The 23,992-nt window shown below is 42.3% G+C and overlaps 2 protein-coding genes across 3 annotated transcripts in view; one reads left to right on the top strand and one right to left on the bottom strand.

Moving 5' to 3' along the window:
• The window catches only part of PALLD (palladin, cytoskeletal associated protein), a 388,884-nt gene that overhangs the window by 319,953 nt on the left and 44,939 nt on the right, over positions 1–23,992 (top strand). The window lies entirely within an intron of this gene.
• CBR4 (carbonyl reductase 4) overlaps positions 1,399–23,992 on the bottom strand; it is a 136,728-nt gene continuing 114,134 nt past the window's right edge. The window contains exon 5 of one of the 2 annotated variants that reach the window (XM_059374202.1): positions 1,399–2,491. In XM_059374202.1, the coding sequence (XP_059230185.1) occupies positions 2,241–2,491 (251 nt within the window). In that variant the 3' untranslated portion in view covers positions 1,399–2,240. The remainder of the gene's footprint in view (positions 2,492–23,992) is intronic. The other variant, XM_059374199.1, reaches the window with a different exon arrangement.

The raw sequence follows: 23,992 nt of genomic DNA, 5'->3' as shown, positions 1-23,992 counted from the left end.
TATTCCTGAACACATTCTCATTAGGACTGGGTATGGCAGTTGACTTTTGTCTTTATCTTTCCTTGGTAACTGATAGTGTCACAGAAGGAGATAAGCGGCCCCTAGAGAACTGAGCTGTAATGGGTTCCAGACCTCCACATGCCCCCTGTGCAAGCATTTCTTTTGAAGACTCAAGGTTATGTTAAGTGTTTGGGATGTGTGGTGGTTTGCTTTTCAAGCAGCCATATCAAGATTTTCTTTACTGTAGAAACTCCAGCCGGAGAACAGGTGTAGATTGTTAAGGTGATCTCTGCCACATGGGCACACGTAGCTGTGGAAGGAAAAGGAAAGAGGAAGAGACCGTGTATTTTGGCAGGTGACAGTTTCTTTAGTGACAAATTCATCGACAGACGTCCCAACAACCTGATGTCTGCTCTTAAAAGTCTGAATTAAATTCTCTACTAGATTCTGAGACCTCAGAAGGGATTTCAGTACAAACCAAACTTCATAAAATTCTATGAAAGCCAGGTTCGGCATTACACTTTTACATTACTCTTTTCTTTTCTTTTCTTTCTTTCTGTATTTTTTTAGAAAGAGTGCAAACATGTGGGGAGTTTGGGAAGGTTGAAGGGAAGGGGGAGAGGGAGAGGAAGAAAAAGAATCCCAAGCAAACTCCACGCCTAGGGTGGAGCCCAATACAGAGCTCGGTCTCACAACCCCAAGATCATGACCTGCGCTGAAATCAAGAGTCAGATGCTTAAGGGGCGCCTGGGTGGCTCAGTGAGTTAAAGCCTCTGCCTTCAGCTCAGGTCATGATCTCAGGGTCCTGGGATCGAGCCCCGCATCAGGCTCTCTGCTCAGCAGGGAGCCTGCTTCCTCCTCTCTCCCTCTTTGCCTGCCTCTCTGCCTACTTGTGATCTCTCTCTCTCTGTCAAATAAATAAATAAAATCTTAAAAAAAAAAAAAAAAAGTCAGATGCTTAACGGACAGAGCCACCCAGGCACCCACCCCTCACTTACACTTTATAAGAAATCTCAGGAGTAAGTATTATCATCCCCATTCTTGAAAAAGGGAATACGAAGCATGGAGAGGTTAAATAACTGGCAGTAGTAGTGAGGTTTAGAGCACATGGGGCTGACTGATCACGCTGCACATAGTAAGAAGCATGTAGTATGAACCAAGCCCCCAGTGCCCTTCCCTCTTCTCACCCCTGACCCCACCCAACTAAAAAAGAAATCCGGGGCATATTCATTCTCTTTTATTAGGTACACTTATGAATTAATTTGCTAAAATTTGGTATCATAAAATACGAGTAAACTTCTGACCAGTTGTTCAATGTATTTGTTTAATTAAAATTTTTTGGAAGATTTTATTTATTAGAGAGCGAGAGAGAGAACAAGGGCAGGGGTGGCGGGAGAGGGAGAAGCAGATTCCTGCTGAGCAGGGCGCCTGACTCAAGACTTGATCCCAGGACCCTGGATCATGACCTCAGCTGAAGGCAGATGCCTAACCGACTGAGCCACCCAGGCATCCCTATTTGCTTAATTTTTAAAAAGCAATAAACCTCCTTAGTCCTCCATCATCCTTGAAGAATACTAAGAAATGAGGATGTGATGACAAGCAGACAAAGTTATGACTGACCACAGAGCTGGGAAACAATTTGCCTAGTTCCTGACATGGAAGTGTTTTCTGGAAGCTGAGTGTAGGGTAGCTTGTGAGGCCTCCGGGCTGAGAGCCCTTCCTGCTGTCACCTGGCTCCTGGAGGGAAGGGACCCTGTCTCTTCGCGCCCGCCCCACCCCGCCACCAAAAATTCAACAGAGGAAAACGTTCCCCAGATCATAAAATGGTTTGTTTTTAATGTAGTGTATTTAGGCCTACAGTATTAAACTCCTTATAAAAGTCCTCTAAATGATGACAGTTCTTCACATTCCAAAGCTATTGGAAAAGCCTAGGAAATCCAGTCCCCCACTGAGGAAAGACCATCTCTTTTGTCACTTAGGTGGCTTCTAACTGTTTAATTTCAAATTCTGTCGTTTGTAATACACTGTCCTGGCTCTAGCTCAAAAGTAGCCAGGTGTTTGTTGTACAAAATCAGCACTTGTAACTTAGCATGCCGGAGGCATGATCTCTGCCCCGGCCCCCCGGGGGCTGGCAGGACGCATGTGCTTTCTGAGGGGGCGTGGCCCGGGCCCTGAGAGGCCCGGCTGCCCGCCAGAGGCCAGGCCAGCGGCGCATGCGCCACCTCCGGCTGCATGTGGTCTCATTCCTTCCTTGTCTGCGCTGTCACACCCTCTTCCATTTCGCTCTGTGGTTTCCAGCCGGATTGCCAGTCACGCCAGCATTTCTTCTCTCCTTGGGAGACCTTTTCTCCATCTCCGGAGTGAGTCTTTCCCTCATACTCCGCTAAATTAGAAGTAGCCTGCCTGTGGGGGCGCCTGGCTGGCTCTATCCGTAGAGCAGGAGACTCTTGATCTCGGGTCCTGAGTTCAGGTCCCACGTTGGGCATGGAACCTGCTTGAAACAAAACAAAACAGAAGGAAAACAGAAGGATGTAGCAGGGTAAAACTGTTACCAGAACAATTTTGCAGTCTCGTGAATTGAATTCAAAGATCTCTGAGTTTTTCGTTTTCCTCCAGAACCCATTTCTATTGAAAGGCTTATACCTTAGCACGGCAATAAGTGTTAAGGTATGTCGAAAATCAAAAGCCATTAATGCTAGATGTTAAAAAAAAAAAAAAGAAAAGAAAAGAAAAAGAAAGAAAAAGCCAACCATGACTCCTTTATGCCCATTGGATAAATACATAGGTGACAGTGATGGAAACCTGAATGGTAGCCTTGTCTAGCAAAATAATCAGCATTGAGCCCTTCCGCCACATTTCATAACCCCCGGAAATATGCTCTGGTCTCCTGGAAGATGGGGGCAGCAAGTTGCTGTTCAGAACAGAGAAAGGGGGTGCAGTAAGCCAGATCTTGCAAAGCCGATAGCAGCTTTATGGCCAGAATCTAGCTCCTGCTGACATGGGAGTTAATTTGGAAATCACCTACTCCCCTGAGTTAGGTACACAAAAGCTCCCTGGCAAGGCTGGTAAGATGCAGGGGCCAAAAATGTATCACCCCCCCCCCTTCTGTCTGACTGGGATTGTCTAGGGCACTTACATCAGACAGACAGTACTGCACAAATTTAAAGCTAAATATGTTGTGTTGTGAGGAAATACACACTATGCCCAGCAATATGAGTCACACTGCTTTAATGCAGCTGACCACTGTATTAGGCCAAGCTGTGCTTGCTGGCTTCCTGCAGCTTCAGTGGAAGCATTTTGTCCATTATTAGTTGGTCAGCACTGAGCCTAGTGCCAGCGTGAGGCAAAAGCTCATGGGCAAGGAGGCAGAATGAAAAATTAAAGGGCCATCCCCAAAATTAATAGTAGGTATGCAGAGTTTGTAGTTGCTCTTTAAGCTTGAGGTTAGTGTTATTTCCCAGGGGCATTCAATTTTGCCTTGGTCCCCAATAATTCGATTTACTGTGTGTTGTGGACTTTTAGGTGAATTAAGTGGGCACTATTTTCTCCGAGTCCGCCTAGTCTGGATGTTCTGTATTGCATGTGGAATATGTATGTTTGATGCACTGACAGCGGTTCTCAAAGTAAGGCTTGAAATGAGTTGCCTTATCTTTTGCCTCAGTTGTTTTTGGTAATATGAACTGTTCACTCAGTGTTACACTCTGCAGAAAATCACAAGTTTACTTTTTAGGATTAATAAAATCTGTTTTCATCATTCCAGTCTTTTGAGAAAAAAAAGAAAAGACCACAGTGTTTTGTGGAGGGAGGACCGTCACAGCCAGCTAACTAATGGTAGAAAAATGAGAGCTGAGATAATGGCATCTGGGGAACGACAGAGTAGTTTTGCTTTTATGGAGAACCATTGCTAGCTTTTCCCATGTACAGATTTTTTTTTTTTTTTTTGTAATAGAAATTTTGGCCTTAAAAGTCTATTATAGGTCATTTTACAGATGACCAGAATGAAGTCCAGAAAGGACCACACTGGGAGAAGGCCACACCAGATCCCAGGTGTTTTCTAGACCCAGCTGTCATTTCTTTCTGTTAGCATGCTGCCTCCTGGGCCTCATTTTACTGAAGCTGAGGGAGGCCCCAGGGGTCTGGGCGGATGGAACCATCACAGACTAGATCACAGACGTGCAGGGAGAAAATGTGCCCAGACCTCTGAGGGCAGGAGGCCGAAGCACTTGGTCCACTTTGGAGGCCTGAGGAAGGGGCGTTTCCCTGGGAAGTGATGTTGGAACTGATGTCTGAAGGATGAGTGGGGGACGGGATAGGCATTAAGGTGGGAGGAATGGCACCTGTTAGGGTAGGGCTGAAACTCCAAGAATGGGGGCAGTGAGAAGAGGCTAGAGCCAGGCCACCGGACCCGGTGGGTCCAGCTAGAGAATTTAGAATTCATCCCAAGAACAAATGGAGCTACTGACTGGGGGCCCAGTAAGTAAGAAAGTCATGAGACTAGATGCACAACTTGAAAAAAATCTCTGGGCTGCATGATGAGAATGCTGTGTGGGAGATGTCAGGAGAGGGAAAGGCAGGGACCTGGTGGTGGTTTAGACATGGTAGGTGAGAATCAGGTAGGGATGACTCCTGGGGTTCTGACTTGTGACACTGGCTCAGAGATGGGGCCATTCACTCAGGAGGAAGAGAAGATTATCACAACTGACAGAGCACACTCTGTGCCAAGTGCTGGTCTTATGTAATATTTATAGTAGCCTTATGACACAGGTCCTGTTATGATCCTATTACACAGATGAGAAAACTGAGGTACAGAGAGGTTGATAAAGTGGTCCCAGGTCATACATCTTTTAGGTACTGGAGAGAAAATAAATGTACATGAGAGACAGAGGAAGCATACAGATAAAGCGGCCAGTGTCTGGCGTTTATTCAGTATTCACTAAGCATTAGTTACAACTGCCTCTTCCTGTTCATTGATTCATAGGTTCGTTCATGGACTGTGTGCTAGACTTTAGAAAATACACCGGGGAATGTAATAGATGGGGATCCTGCCCTTACAGAGATTGCAGCCTAGTGGAAGAAACAGACAATAAATCAACCAACAGTTGTCTTGCTGAGACAGCCTGGTAGGGATGGTAGAATGGTCCAGGACCCATAGACTGAGAAGTTAGAATTCTAGCTCTGGCATAAATATTGGAGGGACATACAGGGGAAAAAAATACACATTGTTGACTAAGCCAAAAAAATGTTTCCCAGATGTTCTCTGAGGTTCCACAGGCAACCCCAGCGAGTTAGGTCAGAAATAGGCCTTGTGCCAATTGTATAGGTGGGGAGGCCAACGCTCCAAGAAGGGACAGCAGTGGGACAAGAGCAGAGTCTCCAGGATCCTGGGTTTCTGTGCCCCGGCTGCTCCAGATGGACTTTAGGACCAGCTGCCCTTTGGCACAAGGGGGAAGGAAATGGCCCAAGTCTGACTGCCTCTACACAGGTCAAATCACAGCTCCCCATTCTCAACTATATATAGTAAAGAACTTACATAAGAGTGCTATTAAAACAAGACGACAGAGAGGGAAAGAGAATGCCAGCTGAATTTTTTCCACTAAAGCTCATATTTAACAGATGTGCTTTCTCTGTCCCTGCGATGACAGTGGACTGGGGTTACAGCTCCCCAGGTCAGGAGGGAGGCAGGCCACTTACTTGTGGAGCTGCAGTTGGGTCTGTCTGTGTACTGAGCACAGACTGGATCCATGGTGAAGATGACGACCTGGTTGTTTACCTTTTTACTTCATGTTACTCTCTTCCCCTGCTCCCAGATTCCCTGATGTCTATCGAAAAGGGGCTGTGAGGAAGAATGAACACACTGCTGAAGTGATCTAAATTCAGCTTTACAATATATTTGGAATAGGGGGCACCTGTGTGGCTCAGTCCATCGAACATCCAGCTCGTGATTTCGGCTCAGGTCATGACTGATTCCAGGGTCTTGGGATTGAGCCCTGCATCAGGCTCCACACTCAGCTGGGAATCTGCTTGAGATTCTCTCTCTCCCTCTACCCATCTCCTTACTAGACACATTTTCTCTCTCTCTCTCTCTCTCTCTACCCTCCCCCCACCCTAGCTGTGTCTCTAAAATAAATAAATCCTTGGCAGAAAAAGAGAATGCCTTAATAAAAATCACTAAATGCAATCTTTTAAAAAAATTTTTTAAGGGTTTTTTTTTTTTTTTTTTTTTTTTTTTTAATTAGAGGGCATGGAGAGAGAAAGAAAGGGAGTCTTAAGGAGACTCTGCACTGAGCCCAGAGCCCAACATGGGGCTCAAGAAGGCCATCGGGCTTGATCTCACAACCCCTAGATCATCATGACCTGAGCCAAAACCAGGAGTCTGACACTTAACCAACTGCACCACCCAGACCCATATTAAGGCATTCTTATTCCTTCTTTGACCCATGGGGTCAAAATGAGTTCGGCTTACTCGAAAGCCTGCTTGAGAAAGATAGCACAAAAACTCTAGTACCCACTGATGCACAGATTCTTGTTAAATTTACAAATTAGTCTTTCTCTAGATTATGTGACCTTAACATGATATAACATTAGTGGGATAACTACAAGTTCCATTTCTCCCAAGACTATCAATTGACCTGTTGTCTGAAAGTCAAGGGTCCATATTAGGTTATACTGAATAGTCATTACTAAGAGTTACTGAAGGTTTGCTCATTCTTTGCTCTAAACATTTTGTGTATAATAAGTCATTTCATCTTTACAGGCTAGGCAGTAAGTGCTCTCATAAACCCCATGGAAGGAAGAAGAAACAGGTTCAGAAAGGCTAAGTGATTAGGGACATTCAGCCACTAACTTAAATACAGGTGATATAACTCCAGAGTCTACACTCCTGAGCAGTAAGCCACTACCATTAATTCCCAAATCAGCAAGAAGTGTGTAGATAAAACACCCAGAAGATTTAGACTGGAAAGTTCTTTGAGTTCCTAAATGGAATGAGTTTTCCAGTTTGCCAGTGCTGAGAGACAAGAAGGACAATCCCCAGTCCAATATACATGTTATGGAGCACAACAGATTCAGGTGTACTTGTTTTGCTTTCCATTGAAAAAAATCAAAGAGAAAAGTCTATAATAGGGCTAGATTTAGGAGTGCACACTTGGAAGTGTTCGAACCATCCTCCCTCTGTCCCAGGCCAGCCTGCCTTCTCTCCTGCCTGCCCTCCTCCGAAAGCTAGTCCTAGCCCTTCGCATTGCCATGAATATGTGAGGAATTGGGATTCTGTTAGTGAACCAAGGTGAAAATGAAAAATTAGTGAGCAGTTTGTGATTTACGGCCTGCTGAACGGAGCACCCTGTAAAAGAAGGCTTCGGGTTCACGTTAGCATGTTACCCTCAAGATCTGTTGCATCTCTGGGTGGTTTATATACAAATTGATCATTTTGTACTGTGATATTCGCTTTGTCAGCCCCATTGTACCCTTATGAACTTTAGATTTTGAACTTTTTTTTTCAACTCTCTCTTATTTCTCATAAAAATAATCCTTCACATCAAGATGGAAGAAAGGTCAACTATCAGGTAGAATCAGCAAACTGATAAGCTATCCTGTTTATATTCATGGAAAGGTAGCTGTTTAAGGAAGAGTTTGCTCTGATCAGTTTTTATTTTACGTACCTTAGTAAATCTTACCTTTCATACCAAGATGTCTAGATCCTTTGACGTGATCTTTGTTTTTGCAAACAGGTTATTATTATGTAATATTAAAATACAATTTCTTTTCCAGTTTTATTGAGATGCAATTGACATATAGCATTGTATTAATTTAAGGTAGACAGCATAGTGGTTGATATGCGTTGTACTGCAAAATGATCACTGCAGTGTGTTAACATCTATCACCTCACATGGTTACGTCTTCTTGTGATGAAAACTTTTAAGATCTATTCTCTTAGCAACTTTTAAATATACAATACAGTACTGTTAACCAAAGGCACCATGCTGCACATTATATCCCTAGAACTTACTCCTAACTGAAAGTTTGCTTCCCCTCGACTCAGCCCCGCCTCCTACCCTTAGCAACCACCGGTCTACTCTTTCTGTGAGTTCAGTTTTTTTAGATTCCACATGTAAATGAGATCATATAGTTTTTGTCTTTTCTGTCTGGCTCATTTTGCCTAGCATAAGGCCCTCAAGGTCCATCTGTATTGTCACAAATAACACCATTTCCCTTTTGGGGGGCTAATATTCATCATATAGCGTCTATATACATCACCCCTTCTTTATCCATTCCTCCACTGATGGGCACTTAGGTTGTTTCCATGTCTTGGCTACTATAAGTAATGCTGCAGTGAACATGAGGGTATTTGTTTGAGATAGCAGTTTCATTTCGTATGGGGAAATATCCAGAAGTGGAATTGCTGGATCATGTGGTAGTGCTATTTTTAATATTTTGAGGAACCTCCATACTGTTTCCCATTGCACCATCGGCTGCACCAATTTACATTCCTGCCAAGAGGGCACCAGCATTCCCTTTCCTCCACATCCTGGCCAATGCTCGTCTCTTGTGGGGTTTTCCAGAATCTCAGATTTCTGACGTCTCTCTCTTGTTCACCACAACATATGCATAGATCAGAAAATATATGGAAAGCAAAAGTTTGAGGAACATTAAATGTGCTTTCTTAAATGCACCTTCTTCTGGGAACATTAAATATTTCTCTTTAATGCTTTCTATAATGGTGCTACTGTTTAGAGAATTAAAATACCAATGTTAAAATGAGCCTATATGTCACCCACATTTCTCCCACATATAAAAGCCTTCTGATTAGAGCTGTTCTCCATCTAGAGTTGCTCATTGAGAATTAAACACTGATTGTTTCGAACAAAATGTCAGGTTTGAAGAAGTTTTCCTAATAAGGAAGAATGATGTAATGTTCATGGAGGGGGGCCAGGTTCCCTCCGTTTGTTTTATTTACATTAGCTGAATTCCAGGGGAAAATGTGCTACAACGCATGAGGGCTGCTAACTATATTTAGCCAAACTTAGTAAGTCAAACCAGAAGGCTTTTTTTTTTTTTAAGTTCTATACTCATCACTTGTACCATAAGCTGTTTTTCCAGGCATCTTGTTTTTATAAAGTTTGATCAAGCATAAATAATACTTTGATTGACATTTCATCTTCTTTGAGGATGAAGACAGTATCTGTTGCAGTCTCTCTTTAACTTGGCAGGTCTTCTATGAGATGCTGTTTTTTGGGTCAAAAGATAGAAACTTAATGATAATACCATGGTTGAGAAGACTGTTAACTTGGGAGAATGGACTTTAACAAGGAGGCAAGAGCAGGTGACTATAGTCTTTCAGAAGTAACATAATACATGATGGAGAGCTGTTTCCTGCCCACTGCCTGGCCAGTTTCAATCTGGACTCCCTCCCATCTAGCAGACCTACTCTAAATATGATCATTGTCTGTGCATTTTAAGACAGTAGCCTATTGTTTTTGTACTTGGGCATTAAGACTTTGATTTAAACATTTTTATAAAATGGAGGAAAAATCTGCAGCCTTGTTTAAACCTAAAACCTTGGCTCTGTAACTTGGTCATTCCCCTCTTTTGTTGACAGGTTCAATCATTTTCGCTTTTGCTCTGTTACACGATCCAAGGCTTACATTGTATTTCATGAGAGAAAAAATTCAAATTCCTCTCCACCCCAAAGCCCGCTGTCTCTGCCTTTCACTGTGATCGGTCAATATCTGTGCTCACTGCGGCGGTCCAGGCTGCCTGTGGCCCATAACCATGGCCCTAGAATGTGAACGGTACCAGGATAAGGCTCTCTGTGGGACTGGAGTCTCCTCTTACTGCCTGAAGAACGCTGTCCGAGATGCTTGGGTGCTTTCATCCATCAAGACGAGTAGCACTGAGGGTGTCCCAAACAGGCCTACCTGTGTGAATGTCTTAGAAGACTGGAATGGTTTGAGAAACACATCTTTGAAAATTTCTGATGTCACTTGCTGAGAAATCAGTAAATGCATTAGAAAATGATTAAGAGTTTGGAGGATGACTTTTTGCCACTATTGTGAACAAACCCATCACTATTCTCCCATGGCTGGTCCTGTAGAGACCAAGGCCTCAGGTTCTAAGGCTCTGTACTAGGATTTCTGTTCAGAATTTTCTTGTAAGAAGTAGTGAGGGAACTTTTAGAACCAGCGCTGTCTAGTAGCAATACAGTGTGAACTAAGATATAAGCCAAATACACAGCTTTAGTTTATTGGTAGTTATTAAAAAGAAAAAGGAAATTAGTGAAGTTAATTTTAATATATTTTATTAAACCCAATATATGAATAATACTGTTTCAACATGCAAGTAATATAAACATGTTAATGAGATCATTTTTACACTCTTTTTGAACTAATCTTGAGAATCTGTTGTGTTTTTTAGACATATAGCTCATCCCAGTTTGGACCAGCCATATTTCAAGTGCTCGATAGCCGCATGTGACTACTTGCTACCCTATTTGGACAGCGCAGGTCTAGCAGATATAAATTAGGTATACATAAACCTCTACACTCTAAATCAAGGTAGCAGAAACTGTGTTAAATATTCTAAGGGTCCTCTCCATCTTTTCACAGCTGGAGATGAATTTACAAACCATAGGACAGGAATATGCTAATCCCAGTTGTGGAAATGCAGTTCCTTCAGTGGGGAAGTATCTGCTGAGGACGTAACATGAGTCAGGGCCCACTTTAGACCCTGAAGCACAGCCATGTACAACTGGACAGAAAAAGTCCCCTCCCTTAAGGCACTGACCTCCCAGGGCTGGAGTAGGGGTGGGCTGAAGGGCTGGGCATTTAGGCGGTTAAGTATAAAAAAAGATACATAACTGTAGTAATTTGATGGTAAATGCCGTGAAGAAATAAAACAGGAAAAGGAATTTGAACGAGGTGGGAGTCCTCTTCTTGTTCACTTGGGTATTACATGAGTCATTTAGGAAGTGAATTGGGCTGTGTAGTGTGAAAAATGTTTTTAGTTCAGCCTAAGCAAATACTTCCTCTAATTATCAAAGTGACTCAAGAGATGCTCATTTTTCTTTAGAAGAGAATTTCGTTACTGAAAACACCAGTACCCAAAGAAATGGAAACAACTGAAGAAACTGGTTTCTATGTACTTCAAATAATAGTTTAGGATCAGGCCCCAGATGACAACATTTCTCCCCCAGGATACAACAGCTGACATAGCTAAAATATGAAGTATGGCTAAATAATACACAGAGAGACTGATAATTTAGGAAAGATTTTTGTGTTTGTTTTAACTGAGGCAAACAAATTAAATTTTTTTTAATCTGTTCTCTTTCCACATTTGCTCAAGGAAACTTCAAAACTAATTACTTCCAAAGAATTTGGTCTCAACTATTTGTGCGTGACCCACAAATGCTGTCAACAGTATGGGACTAACTGAATAATCTAGTAAATGTGCTGAATATTAAAGTTTTGTGTTTAAAAAAAAATCTTGTTATAAAAAACGACATAACTACCATATAGTATATACCGATATGCTTTCTATGTATGGCCTGCCTTGGGAGGGAACACAAAGAATGGTTAATCGTATTCAGTTGATGCTGGGACCAGAAATTGGATTGGGAGGAAGCAAGTATGGAATAAAGACATACTTTTCCTGGTATCCTTTTTGTATCTTTTGCTTTTTGAAGGGCATGAGTTTTTAATTTGAATGAAGCCCAATTTAGCAGGTTTTTTTTTTTTTTTTTTCTTTTATGGAACATACTTTTGGTGTCACACCTAAGAAATCTTTGCCTTACATATGGTCACAGAGATTTTCCCATTTTCTTCTTGTAATTTTATAGTTTAGGTTCATAATCAACTTGAAGATTGATATAAGTTACTTTTCACATAAGGTATGGGTTGTGGATCAAATGTTTTTTTCTTGGCACATGGAAATCAAGTAGGATTTGTTTTTGCATTTTTATCATATGCACTTTAATATAAAGAATTTAATTCCAAAAGAAGTATAAAGGAATATTTTATAGAAAGGTCTGCAGTTACTGGTTATAATTACAAGCTCACTTTTGAAAAGAAAAGGTTTTGTTAAGACTACTCTACTGATTTTCAGAAGCCATCATTATTCTTATGCTTTATCTCTAAGCCAAAAAAGTTAAATTCTGTTGGCCAAAAAGATTATGCCTGTGTCTTGTTTTTCCAACCAATTTCATAATCAAAACTTAATGGCAGTATTTTGTTATGGGTAAGAAACTGTCACAGGCCATTTGTTAGGGTAAATTTAAACTGAGTATTACATCAGCTGAATGAAAAGGGGCTATAAAGACAAGCTTTCTATCTTCAGGAGAAGGTGCGGGTACTAAAACTTCACTGGAAATGAAAGGTTATGGATGAATTTGCAATTACCACAGTTCCTTAAGGAAGCATGATGCACAGGAGCTCATCCACATCCCTCGGAAAGGAGGGATTGCTGAGAGGGGGGCATCCATCGAATGCTTTTATTTCGTTACACTGAGTCAGTCTGAGGTCACCACACCTTCTCTGTCCTGTACCAGAGCTGGGGCCAGCCTCTCTAGGTAAGTGCTGAAGCAGTGATGACTCATGGTTTGAAAATACACTAAGCAACAGGGGAGCCCATATGTCTAAGGTTCTTTCAGACTATTGAAGTGCATAAATGATTTATATTAGAGGGTTGCCATCCCTTCTCTCTTTTCAAGTTTGGGACCATTTGAGGAATAATGAGTCAGAAAGAGAGATCCAAGCCTCAGATTTGTACTGGGGAGAACCAGAGGAGAAAAGAGATGGGTGGCTGAGCCAGGTGAGGGTGTTCATACTTGACCCCGTGGTTAAGCCGGGGTACTTGCCCATTCACAGGTAGCTAGCTTCCATAGTTCACAGGGGCAGACCCCCATCTTCCAAGAGGGAGGAGAAAGCACTCTTCTTGCAAGCAGCATGTCCTAAGGAGAGGAGAAAAGGAAGGGCTGATCCAAGCCTGCCCAGAATCACCTCCTTTACCCACCAAAAGGGGAGGATACAGACAAGGCTTCTCCTCTTCCAGAAGTCTATCATATGGCAACAGAGTAATAATTTTTTTTTAAGATTTATTTATTTATTTATTTGACAGATAGAGATCACGAGTAGGCAGAGAGGCAGACACACACACAGAGAGAGAAAGAGAGAGAGGAAGCAGGCTCCCTGCTGAGCAGAGAGCCCCTGACTCTGGTGGGCTGGATCCCAGGACCCTGGGATCATGGCCCGAGCTGAAGGCAGAGGCCCAGCCCACCAAGCCACCCAGGGGCCCCTAGAGTAATGATTTTTTTTTTTTTTAGATTTTATTTATTTATTTGACAGAGAGAGATCACAAGTAGGCAGAGAGGCAGGCAGAGAGAGAGAGGAGGAAGCAGGCTCCCCGCTGAGCAGAGAGCCCGATGCGGGACTCAATCCCAGGACCCTGAGATCATGACCTGAGCCGAAGGCAGCGGCTTAACCCACTGAGCCACCCAGGCGCCCTAGAGTAATGATTTTTAAAAGATGATAGCATAATGCTCTTTAAAGGAATATTTGTGTATGTGTTTGTGTGTGTGTGTGTGTGTGTGTATGTGAGAGAGACAAAGATACCATAAAGGATTAATGTCCTCTGGCTCATTTTGATATTTTTGTAAATTCTGTGGATCTTTTTTTTTTTTTTTTTTAATTATCTACTTATTTGAGATAGTGAGAAAGGGAACACACAAACAGGGAGAAGGGCAGAGAGAGAGGGAGAAGCAGACTCCCCACTGAGCAGGGAGCCCGATGTGGGACTCCATCCCAGGACCCTGGGATCATGACCTGAGCCACAGGCAGACAGCAACTGGACTCAGCCACCCAGGCACCCCTCATTTACTCTTATTTTAGAGACCAAGAAATGTCCACAGCCAGAAAAAAAAAAATCACTAGTAAATTCATAATTCTGATGTTCTATACTTATTACATTAATCCCAACTTATTTAAAAGGAATTAACAACAAATATTCACACTAATTTTGGTTCTCTGATATGAACTCTATGTGCTTCTGAGATTACAGATAATGCTTTTGTTTACTGGTCGCCACCATCAGGACAGAAGATCATACATGGAAGGTCAAGTTAGGAGTGAAAGTGTAATTTTTATATAGGACTGTTGTCCTTAGACAATAACTATCATATTTAAACTTGAAAATGAGCATCGTGCTGACAATATCTAGTCAGATATAGGGTTATATGCACACATACACACACACGTGTGTTAGAATTGTCAGGACATAAAACTGTTGTACAGACAGCTCTGCGTTATTTCTAAGCAAGGGCTCACTCCGTCACTTTCTGAGAAGAAGGAGTCCGTGTTGGAACCTGACTGATTTACAGCACATCTTTTCCTTTGTTCTTTGGACTATTTATCTGTCCTCTTGTTAGAAATGACTTTTTGGTTTAATCGTTAGTGAAAGCCTTTATGAAAAAAGTTTGTAACGTGGTGTCTTCACTTGAGAAGCGAAAAGCAAAATACCTAGTTACTAATTCAAGCTCTGTCAGTGGTCTCCTCTGGGTTACCTCAATAGATTGACCTTTCATTCTGTTGTACAAGATGATCCTGTTTCCTTTCACACTAATTTTGGTTCTCTGATATGAACTCTATGTGCTTCTGAGATTACAGATAATGCTTTTGTTTACTGGTCGCATTACATCTATCATTCTATGAATCTCCTGTTAACATCATTTTACAGATATTTATACTCAAGTAGCTTTTTCATTATTTGTTTTGAATTTTAAAAAGAATAATCACATCCAGGTATATATACGACTTCCCTAAAGGGAGGGCCACCTAATATAAAATTTTGTAATTGTAAAACCCAGCACTGTATGCAGCAAACTTCATTATTTACATGTTTTAGAAAAGATGAATGAAGTGCAGTAAAACAAGCTCAATACTATGGGTGACTCTACTATAAAGTTTTCTTCTTTCGAAAAGTATTTCAAGATGTTGCAGGGTTTTTATCATATAGAGAGGTCATAAATACCATATTATAGAACACTCCATTCAACAGAACGGTGGAAAAATGCCTCTTGACCATATATGGGCAAATATAACCATGTGGAACCTTCATGTAGCTGTGATACATTTCTTTAATTTTTTAAAGAGTAATTACATTAAGTAACTAGGCCATTTTATCTAAGAATTATTTAGTGGTTTTAGTCATTTCTCAGGGAGGGAGCCTCATGGTTCTTCCCGAGACACGTTTTGATCAACTTCATTTACTGCTGGAAGGACTGGCTCTGCCTCGAGAGTGGGAAGGTCAGTCAGCAAGCGCTGCCATTACCGCAGCTCATCCTTTGGCTTCTGAGGAATGTCAAGGTCAGTTGGTCATAAGCTAAGAAAGGTCAAAGCCATTTAAAATTTAACAGTCCTTTCCCCTGGTCACAAGTTTCTTGGTGCACGCTGCTAAGCTATATCTCTTGAGCTTGCCAACATGCATTTTTGAGTTTTTTTAAGAACCTCTGGATGAGTGGTTGGAATTGGTGCCTGGTGATCAGGCAATGCCTTATATCTTGGTCATTAACACGTAAACTAGCAGTGGGCAGCCTTTAAGAGAAAACCAATTACTCTTTGAGTACTCAGGTCCAGCTGTGCATTCCTCTCACTTATTTACCCTTGTGAGACTGAAATATATAGAAAATGTTATTGGCACTTTATCCTTTATTCAGAAATGTTGACCTCTTCAGCGATAGGCCTGTGTTAATAGAAATCTAAAAAAAGTCATCTTTATAAAATTAGTGTTGTTTGGAAGATAACCATTTTTTAAAATTCCAGCATATTTAAGTGGTACAATCTCTCAAAAGATGCAATAACACAACAAATTAATATTCACATGTCCAATCTTGAGAGACTAGATTGTGGATTTTATAGCTTGGAAGAACTTTAAAACATATTTTAAGGAACTATTGAAAAATAGTCTGATTTTCTATTTCACAGAAGAAGAAACTCAGACCTGTCTTAGTCAAAACTAACAATTTGTGGTGTGGTCACTTCTTATTCTTCTTCTTCTTTTTTTTTTTTTTTTTTTTTAATTTATTTTCAGTGTTTCAGAATTGTTTTTGCACCACACCCAGTGCTCTATGCAATACGTGCCCTCCTTAATACCCACCACCAGGCTCACCCAATCTCCCACCCTTCTCCCCTCCAAAACCCTCAGTTTGTTTCTCAGAGTCCACAGTCTCTCATGGTTCATCTCCCCCTCCAATTTCCCCCAACTCACTTGTCCTCTCCATCTCCCCATGTCCTCCATGTGATTCCTTATGCTCCACAAGTAAGCGAAACCATATGATACTTGACTCTCTCTGCTTGACTTACTTCACTCAGCATAATGTCCTCCAGTCCCATCCATGTTGATACAGAAGTTGGATATTCATCCTTTCTGATGGAGGCATAATACTCCATTGTATATATGGACCATATCTTCTTTATCCATTCATCCGTTGAAGGGCATCTTGGTTCTTTCCACAGTTTGGTGACTGGCCATTGCTGCTATGAACCTTGGGGTACACATGGCCCTTCTTTTCACTACATCTGTATCTTTGGAATAAATACCCAGTAGTGGCATGATCACTTCTGCCAGAGAATAGCCTGGTGGCAGTTTTCCCAAGAAATAAAAAATTTGCAAAGTACAGCATGTGAAACATAAAGCATTCCCCGCCTAAAACTGTACATGTGGACCGTCTCCAGGACATAGCCAAGTTGTCTCTCTGTGTAGCTGTTTCGAACTCCATTACAATGTTGATATCCCCCGGTAACAAAGAAACAAAGGGACGGGAGTGAAAGCTTGGGCGGAACTGCGTTAGAAAGGTCAGCTGGCTGAAGGAATCCTAGTGCACCAGGAAGTACTAGATAAGTCCTGCTGCCTTGAGAGACATAACCATAACATAATAGTTATCAGACATCTCCCTTTAAGTGCATCGCCACTACTTTCCAGCCATGTACCTTTCAGCAACTTACTTTTTAACCCTGTGCCTCAGTTTCCTCCTATGCAAAACGGAGATAATGAAAGAGGCTTTCTCTCCTTAGGTTTTTATAAAGATTCAGTATAGTTGGTATAGGTTAAGTACTCCTAACTGTGTCTGGTACGTAGCAAGTGCTTAGTAAGTGTTCTCTGTGATCTGTAGTAGTAGTGGTGGTGGCGAAGCTGCTGGTGTGGCAGTAGTAGTAGTCACGATTAATTAAAGTATTTGTTTTGAGGGTTTTTTTTTCTTTTTTTAAAAGATTTTATTTAATAGAGTGCTAGTGGGGGGAGGGGCAGAAGGAAAAAGAGAGGCAGACTTCCCACTGAGCAGGCAGCTCAACATGGAACTGGATCCCAGGATCCTGGGATCATGACTTGAGCCCAAGACAGACACTTAACCAACTGAGCCACCCAGGAGTCCTGAGTAAAGTCTTTGGAGGAGGGCCTCCCCTGGGGATTTCAGGTACCCAGAATAGATGTTCTTCTGGGAATATTTAGTTATTAAGACAAGAGCACTGTGTTGTCTTTTACTGTGTGACCTTTAAAATAGAAGCTCCGGGAATGTTATGTGTCTTAAGAATTAATATGTTTATAATTTATATGTCTTATAGAATTTTATAGATTTTAAACATATTTTTTTCTGCACAAGGTTAAAAAATTAGTCAAAGTCCCAGCATAGGAGACCATGAAATTCAAAAATAAGACTTCCTCCACTTCATTCTATTCTCACTCTCCAGAGATCAACATTTTCAAAAGCCATTTGTTTTCAGACCTACTGATGGCTTCTTTCACAATTTTATGAACAAGATATGTATTCATTACTTATTGATGGCTCAATTTCAGGAAGTGCTATCAATTTTTTTGAAGATTTTATTTATCTGAGAGAGAGAGAGAGTGGAGGGGGCAGCGGGAGGAGGAGGGAATCTCAAGAAGACTCTGCTGAGCCAGGAGCCGGATGCACAGCTCGATCTCACAACCCTGAGATCACGACCTGAGCCGAAATCGAGAGTTGGTCACTTAACCGACTGAGCCACCCAGGTGGCCTATTAATTTTTAATATTATTCTTACCAGCAAGAAGCTGTCGTTAGGCCTTTGGCACTGACCAGCTGCATACCCTGTGTTGGTTAACCTCTCTCTGTTTCTATTTCCATGTCTATAAAATAAGGAAATTGGACTGGTTGGTCTCTAAGGTTACTTCTTTCAAAGTGTTAGAGAGTATTTGAACTAACTTAAGCGCCCCCCCCCCCCCAAAAAATGGCAGAGAGGAGCAGTTATTTTGTACATGGGATTCACAGATAAAACTGATCTGTGGCCTCTCTGGATCTAGGTGCTAAAATTGATAGCGTCCCATTTTTACCTCTCTTGGCTTTTCTCCCCAAAGTGGCTTCTTTGTATGTACGGGGTTCCTTTCTGTAGACTCTTCCATGGCAGCCAGCACTTCGGAGGGATTCTGTCCTTTTAGTTATCTGTCAAAGGACAAAGGGACACATTTCCCTCTCGTCTTAAGTCTGAAAAATCCTGATTGGCCCAGCCTGACCTGGATCATATATTCTTCCTGGAATGATTTGGTGAAGCCAGCAATGACTGGCTAGACCTGGGTCACATGCTCACCCTGTGACCACGGGTTGGGGATTATGGCTGGCTGACCCACAAGGAATAGAGTAGAAGCTGGTCTGTAACAGAAGGGATGAACTAACTGCTTTGTACAACACGAAGGGAAGAATGGTAGATAATAAAAGCAGATGTCCACGCCTCTTGCAGTTTCAGGAAGCTGATTTTAAGAAGAACTCACCCCAGGGCGCCTGGGTGGCTCAGTCAGTTAAGCATTCACCTCTTCATTTTGGCTCAGGTCATGACCCCAGAGTCATGAGATCAAGCCCCACATAGGGCTCTGTGATCCGTGTAAAGTCGGCTTGAGATTCTTTCGCCCTCTCCTTCTGCCCCTCCCATTCTTGCTCTCTCTCTAAAATAAATAAATCTTAAAGAAGAAGAAGAAGAAGAAGGAACTCATCCAGTTCTCCACCAGCTAGTGAGTCATCACTTGCTTTTATGAATGCTTACCATGGTGTCACCAACCAATGGCCTCATTCTCCTTCCAGGAAAAAAGCATGACCTCCACCTACACATTCTTTAACTTCGTATCAGCCAGTTGCAACTCCTGGCAGTGCTTCCACAACATTTGAAAAATGAGTCTGGGTATCAGCGCGAAATTGCGGGCAGACATCATCAGTGCCTCCGATTCCAGCCCTAGCACAGCTGCCCCACACAGTTGTGAGTTTTGCTCACACCCCGCTGTTAGGTCTTTGTGACCTGCTACACAGTGGACACACAGAGAGCCATTTCCTCTTTCTGTATGGGGACCGGCTTCATTATCTCAGGATACAATCTATGCTTTGAAAAAGAACATGACAGCAATGGGCAGAACAGGCCCTTCTAAAGAAAAGGAATGCCTAGAGATGACTAAAGTTCTCACCAAGTTCTGAAAATATCCTGAGACACTTTTCCTCAAGGTAAACATAAACTCGAGGCGCTACTGACCGATAACCAAATAAAATGGAAAATGGGCACTGGTACAGGCTTCCGCTGCCTGGAACCTGGTGGGAGTGCGGCACAGATGCCAAATTGGGAACTGTGCTACCAGCTTCACAAACACTCCCTTTTGGGGGATGGGAGTTTCATATTTTGGATACTAAAAACCAGAACTAAGTCCAGTCATCCTTATAAGAGCTCTGGTGGTGTCACCTTTCCCATATTTCGCCTAAAACGATGCCTGGCCAGCCGAACATTGCAGTAATCACCAGGAGAGCACAGAGAACCCACACCTGGTTCTAGAAGATCTGGTTCATGGGTATGGGTGGAGGATGTCACTGCCAAGCCCTGATAGTACTGTCCCAGCCTTGAGGAGGACCGGTGCGGCTTGCAGGAGGGAGGAAGAACTGCTAGATATTACCAGGACTTCAAGGAAAGATAGCTGTTGAAAGGGGCACAAAAGGTTGAAGACCGTCTCGGTGGATGAAGAGGAATCGGTAGGGGTGGGCCTTCCCAAAGAGGGTAGGACATGCAAGAAGCCTAAGAAGGAAAACCCAACATGAGTTTGGGGGGCAATGAGACTAATTTGGGAGGATGAAAATCTGGAGATCGAGCTAGGAGAAGTTAGGACTGCTTGGGGCCAAATTGCGGGACTCTTTGAATTATCATGTGTTATTAGGGGGAGGAAATTAGGGGAGAGGGGCACCCTGTGTTAGGTGTGATGGGTTTATGTTCCATGAACTGGGCAGCAGAACTGAATTTGGGATTGGGCTCTGGGTCAGAGACAGATTAGGGGGTGATCAGGAAGTTCTCAAGTTGGGGGGACACCCACAGGAGGTGAGAGAAGAAGCTTTGAGGAAAGGGTACAGTATCAAAGGCAGGAGAATAAGGACAGTGGTGGCAGTGAGGATGATGGCAGGGAGAAGAGTGCTTCGAGAAGGAGAGGGTGAGTGCTTATGTAGTCTGTGCAGAGGGAGCGAGAGTGAGGACAGAGACTGGACTGACACTCCCAGCTTACAGATCCAGAGCAAGAGGTAACCGGATTTATGGTCAAGGAAACACCTTAATTTTTAGGAGGTTTACAAAATCTGGCCAAGGGACAAAAAGGTGTTCTGGTGGAAAGAGGTTAAAGGTCTATTAACAGAATGCTGAGTGCTCCTGAGCCCCTGAACGAACCGGTTCACGTTTCTGTAAGGGAGAACCTTCTAGCAGAAACGCATCCAACCCAATTCCCACGGGAGCTGTTCTGAGACACACAAAACCCCAAAGCTATTTTTCTTGACTTATGGACAGGATTGATCTGTAGAATATATCTGCATTAAGAAAAAAAAATGCCATTAATGTTAACTGGTGAGGTGATGATTGTTTACAGAGTAAGAGTATCCTTCCTTTGATGAGATAAGAGTCATTTGTGGAATGATTTTCGTTTCCTTCTCTAATGCCTTCAAAATCTATTTCTGTTTACCAGGAAATAACATATTTGTTTTTCAAAACAGTTTCATGGATGTGAAAACAGCTTATGCATAGGAACGATAGATATATATGAATAAAGATGAGGCTTGGACTTGGTTAGTTGTTTATGAGTTCCTTTTACTGTCAGTTTTTCCATGTTTGAGTGTTACTGGACCAAAGAGGAAGGATAATAAAATCTGAAAGTTGATTAGGACCTTACAGATACTACATTATAAATTCCCACTTTCAAGCTGAGAAACTGGGCCCCTGATAGGATAAGCCAATTACCCAAAGTCATAAACAGCTGGTGGCTGAATTGGAGTTGAACTATTTGAACATTTCTCCGGTTGACTCTGTGCTCTTACGTGTAAACAGCCTGTGTGATAGAGGCTGTATCCGGACGCTCTCTCTGCTCCCTCAGAACAACGCAGCCGTGTGTGTGTCCAAGTGCCGCATCGCCTGATGGAACAGCTAGTTCTGTACAGTAGAGAACTCTCAGGATTTTAATTAAATCCAGCAAGTACTTACTGAGCTTCTTACATGTGAGCACAAGGAGACACTGAAGATAAAACATGGAAGGGGTAGAGAAGTGACAGAATTGCTGTTTTGTTCTCCGAGTATATCAAGGCCGTTGGTGAATAGGTATAGAATACAGCCACTTGGTGAGCAGATGATGGTTAGCTCTTTGGAAAGATAAGGCACTTTGCCTCTAGTGGTAACACATTCTTGCAAGTACAAAATGCGCACCGTTGTTTTAGATGCATTCGGTTCAGCAAACATAAACTAAAACGGAAATGACACAGAAGGGATGGCACAAGCCTCCCAATGATTAAGTGGAAATTTGAGGAAAAGTTTATCATGAAACCCTAAAATATGCCATGAATCTTCATCTCATTATAAGACCTAAAGTTAAGTATTTGTCCACCTTTTAGTCCCCCAATTTTTTAAAATCTCGGAGAAATTTAAATGCTTAAGACCTGGAAGTTCCTCAGCATCTGTCTCACAGGGAGCTTTTTTTGATGTTTCAATTAGAAATGAGATCATGGGTGTTGCCTCAGGTATTGACAGAAAAGGCTAGAAAGCAGATTTCTCTTCAAAAGTGTATTTTGTCTAGGTGAAGAAGTAATCCCAAACATTTTCCATTGGGAACAGTCCACATTAATTTCTGTTCAGTCTGCCGTATTCACACAGTTTTTCTAAGATTCGGCAGTTAATATCTTCCTGCTGTTTCCACTAGGCTATGCAGTAACAGAAATGAAAATTATTTAAGGCATTTAACTGTGATGTGGAATTGATGCTTTTAGAGCCTGACCTCACATTCCTCCCTTAAAAAAGGCTGAGGCTGGGACACCAAATTCCACCTCATTCGGATTCATCAGGCTTATTCCTTAGGACTGAGAAACACCATCAGCATCAAAGGGTACAATCCTTTTGGTAGGACTGGAAATGCTTTGGACTCATTCTACAGCCTTCACAGAGCCAGACGACCATTTATGTACCCCACAGAGAGTTGCACCCCCACAAACCTCCTAAAGGAGAATCCTCTGCATCCAGGAAGCCAGCTGCAGGATTCCTGGTCTGAGGCACAGCTCAGGTCAATGTCGGCCCTCAGGAGCACACCAGCCCAGCCTCTCAGTCCGTATTTCCTGAGCTATGTGAGAGATGCAGCCATCCTTTGATATTCTGGAGACGTTCCCAGGAGGATTATGATTTGGTCAGCTGTCGCTCCCTCTCTTTCTCATGGTACATAGAATGACTTCAAATAGACATCAGCTTTATATATGAAGACATAAAGAGCTCCTGTTTTTCTGTAGCAGAGCCAAAGGCAGTTCTTATTCTAAGTGGAAAGGACAAGTCTTTTCTAAGAGAGACTCAAGTCGTGTGCTGATTTCACTCAGGTCACTTCTTCCCTGAACCCTCCTATGTAATTAATAATGTTCCATCCTGGCCCTATCTAGAGAGTCGGGATGATTTACAAAAGGCTCAGAATAAATTAAAGATCAAAGAATGTGGTTTTTCTAAAGAAACCTATGTCATTTTGCAATGAATGTTAAACACACATCCCCAAGCAGTGTCAATTTTAATTTGATTTTCACATTCTCTTGTTGATGGTACTTTGTAAAAAATCCAAATCTTTTATCCCAGCCCTCTCCCCCAACCTTGGGGGGAATGTATTTAAGTTCTTAGCTATTTTTGGACTTACCACCTCCCTAGAACCCAGTGTAGTACATCCTCATTTGGCTTATATTAACTCATTTTTATTGTGTAAATGATTGTTCTCAAGATTGTGATTTATGTACCTTTCACCAAGGGGGCAGGAATAAGTTAGTGCTAAACAAAGCAAGTTGTTAGATATTACCCTCACCAAGCGTACCTAGTTTATATGATACGAAGACATAAAGTCTGAGTAATAGAAGCAAAAACAAGAAGTTGAAGTGCGAATGTAATAAAGTAGCTGGAACTGCAGTGCTCCCTGAACTGAAGGCCTTGGAGTAGTTTTATATTCTATTTTATATGTTCCGAGTTAATATATTGAGTTTTCTCATACATCTGATACTGAGCTAATCCCAGCCAGTGTTGTGGGAACACCCGGTTTATTCCCTAACTCACTTACCTACCTTCATTTGAAAATGCTTACAATTCCCCAGTCCAGTATGGGGCCCTCCTATCGTAGGCCTCCCCTCCCGAATGCACCTGATGGACTGAGGTATAGAAATCGCAGCCAGAAATGAACTGGGTCTCTGTCACTGACAGTGTACGTCTGCCAACGTGCCGTTCAATTGTGTGTTCTGAGGGCATCGGGTTAGTGTTATGAGGATGCTAGAGGTCATTGCCTTTGCCTTCAAAGTGCCTATAAACAGCAGGACCAGCAGAGCTCTTGGTTCAGGGGGCGCGGTCCTTCACCTCTTCATCAAACAATGGCTTCTGCAGTCAAATGCTCTACCACTGAGCTATACCCCCAAAACAATGGCTTCTGTATCACACAATAAAAAAAATGAAAGAAAACATAAATCAAAA

Source organism: Mustela nigripes, chromosome 1, assembly GCF_022355385.1.
Source record: "Mustela nigripes isolate SB6536 chromosome 1, MUSNIG.SB6536, whole genome shotgun sequence".
Taxonomy (NCBI): domain Eukaryota; kingdom Metazoa; phylum Chordata; class Mammalia; order Carnivora; family Mustelidae; genus Mustela; species Mustela nigripes.
This window is presented reverse-complemented; position numbering and strand designations above follow the sequence as displayed.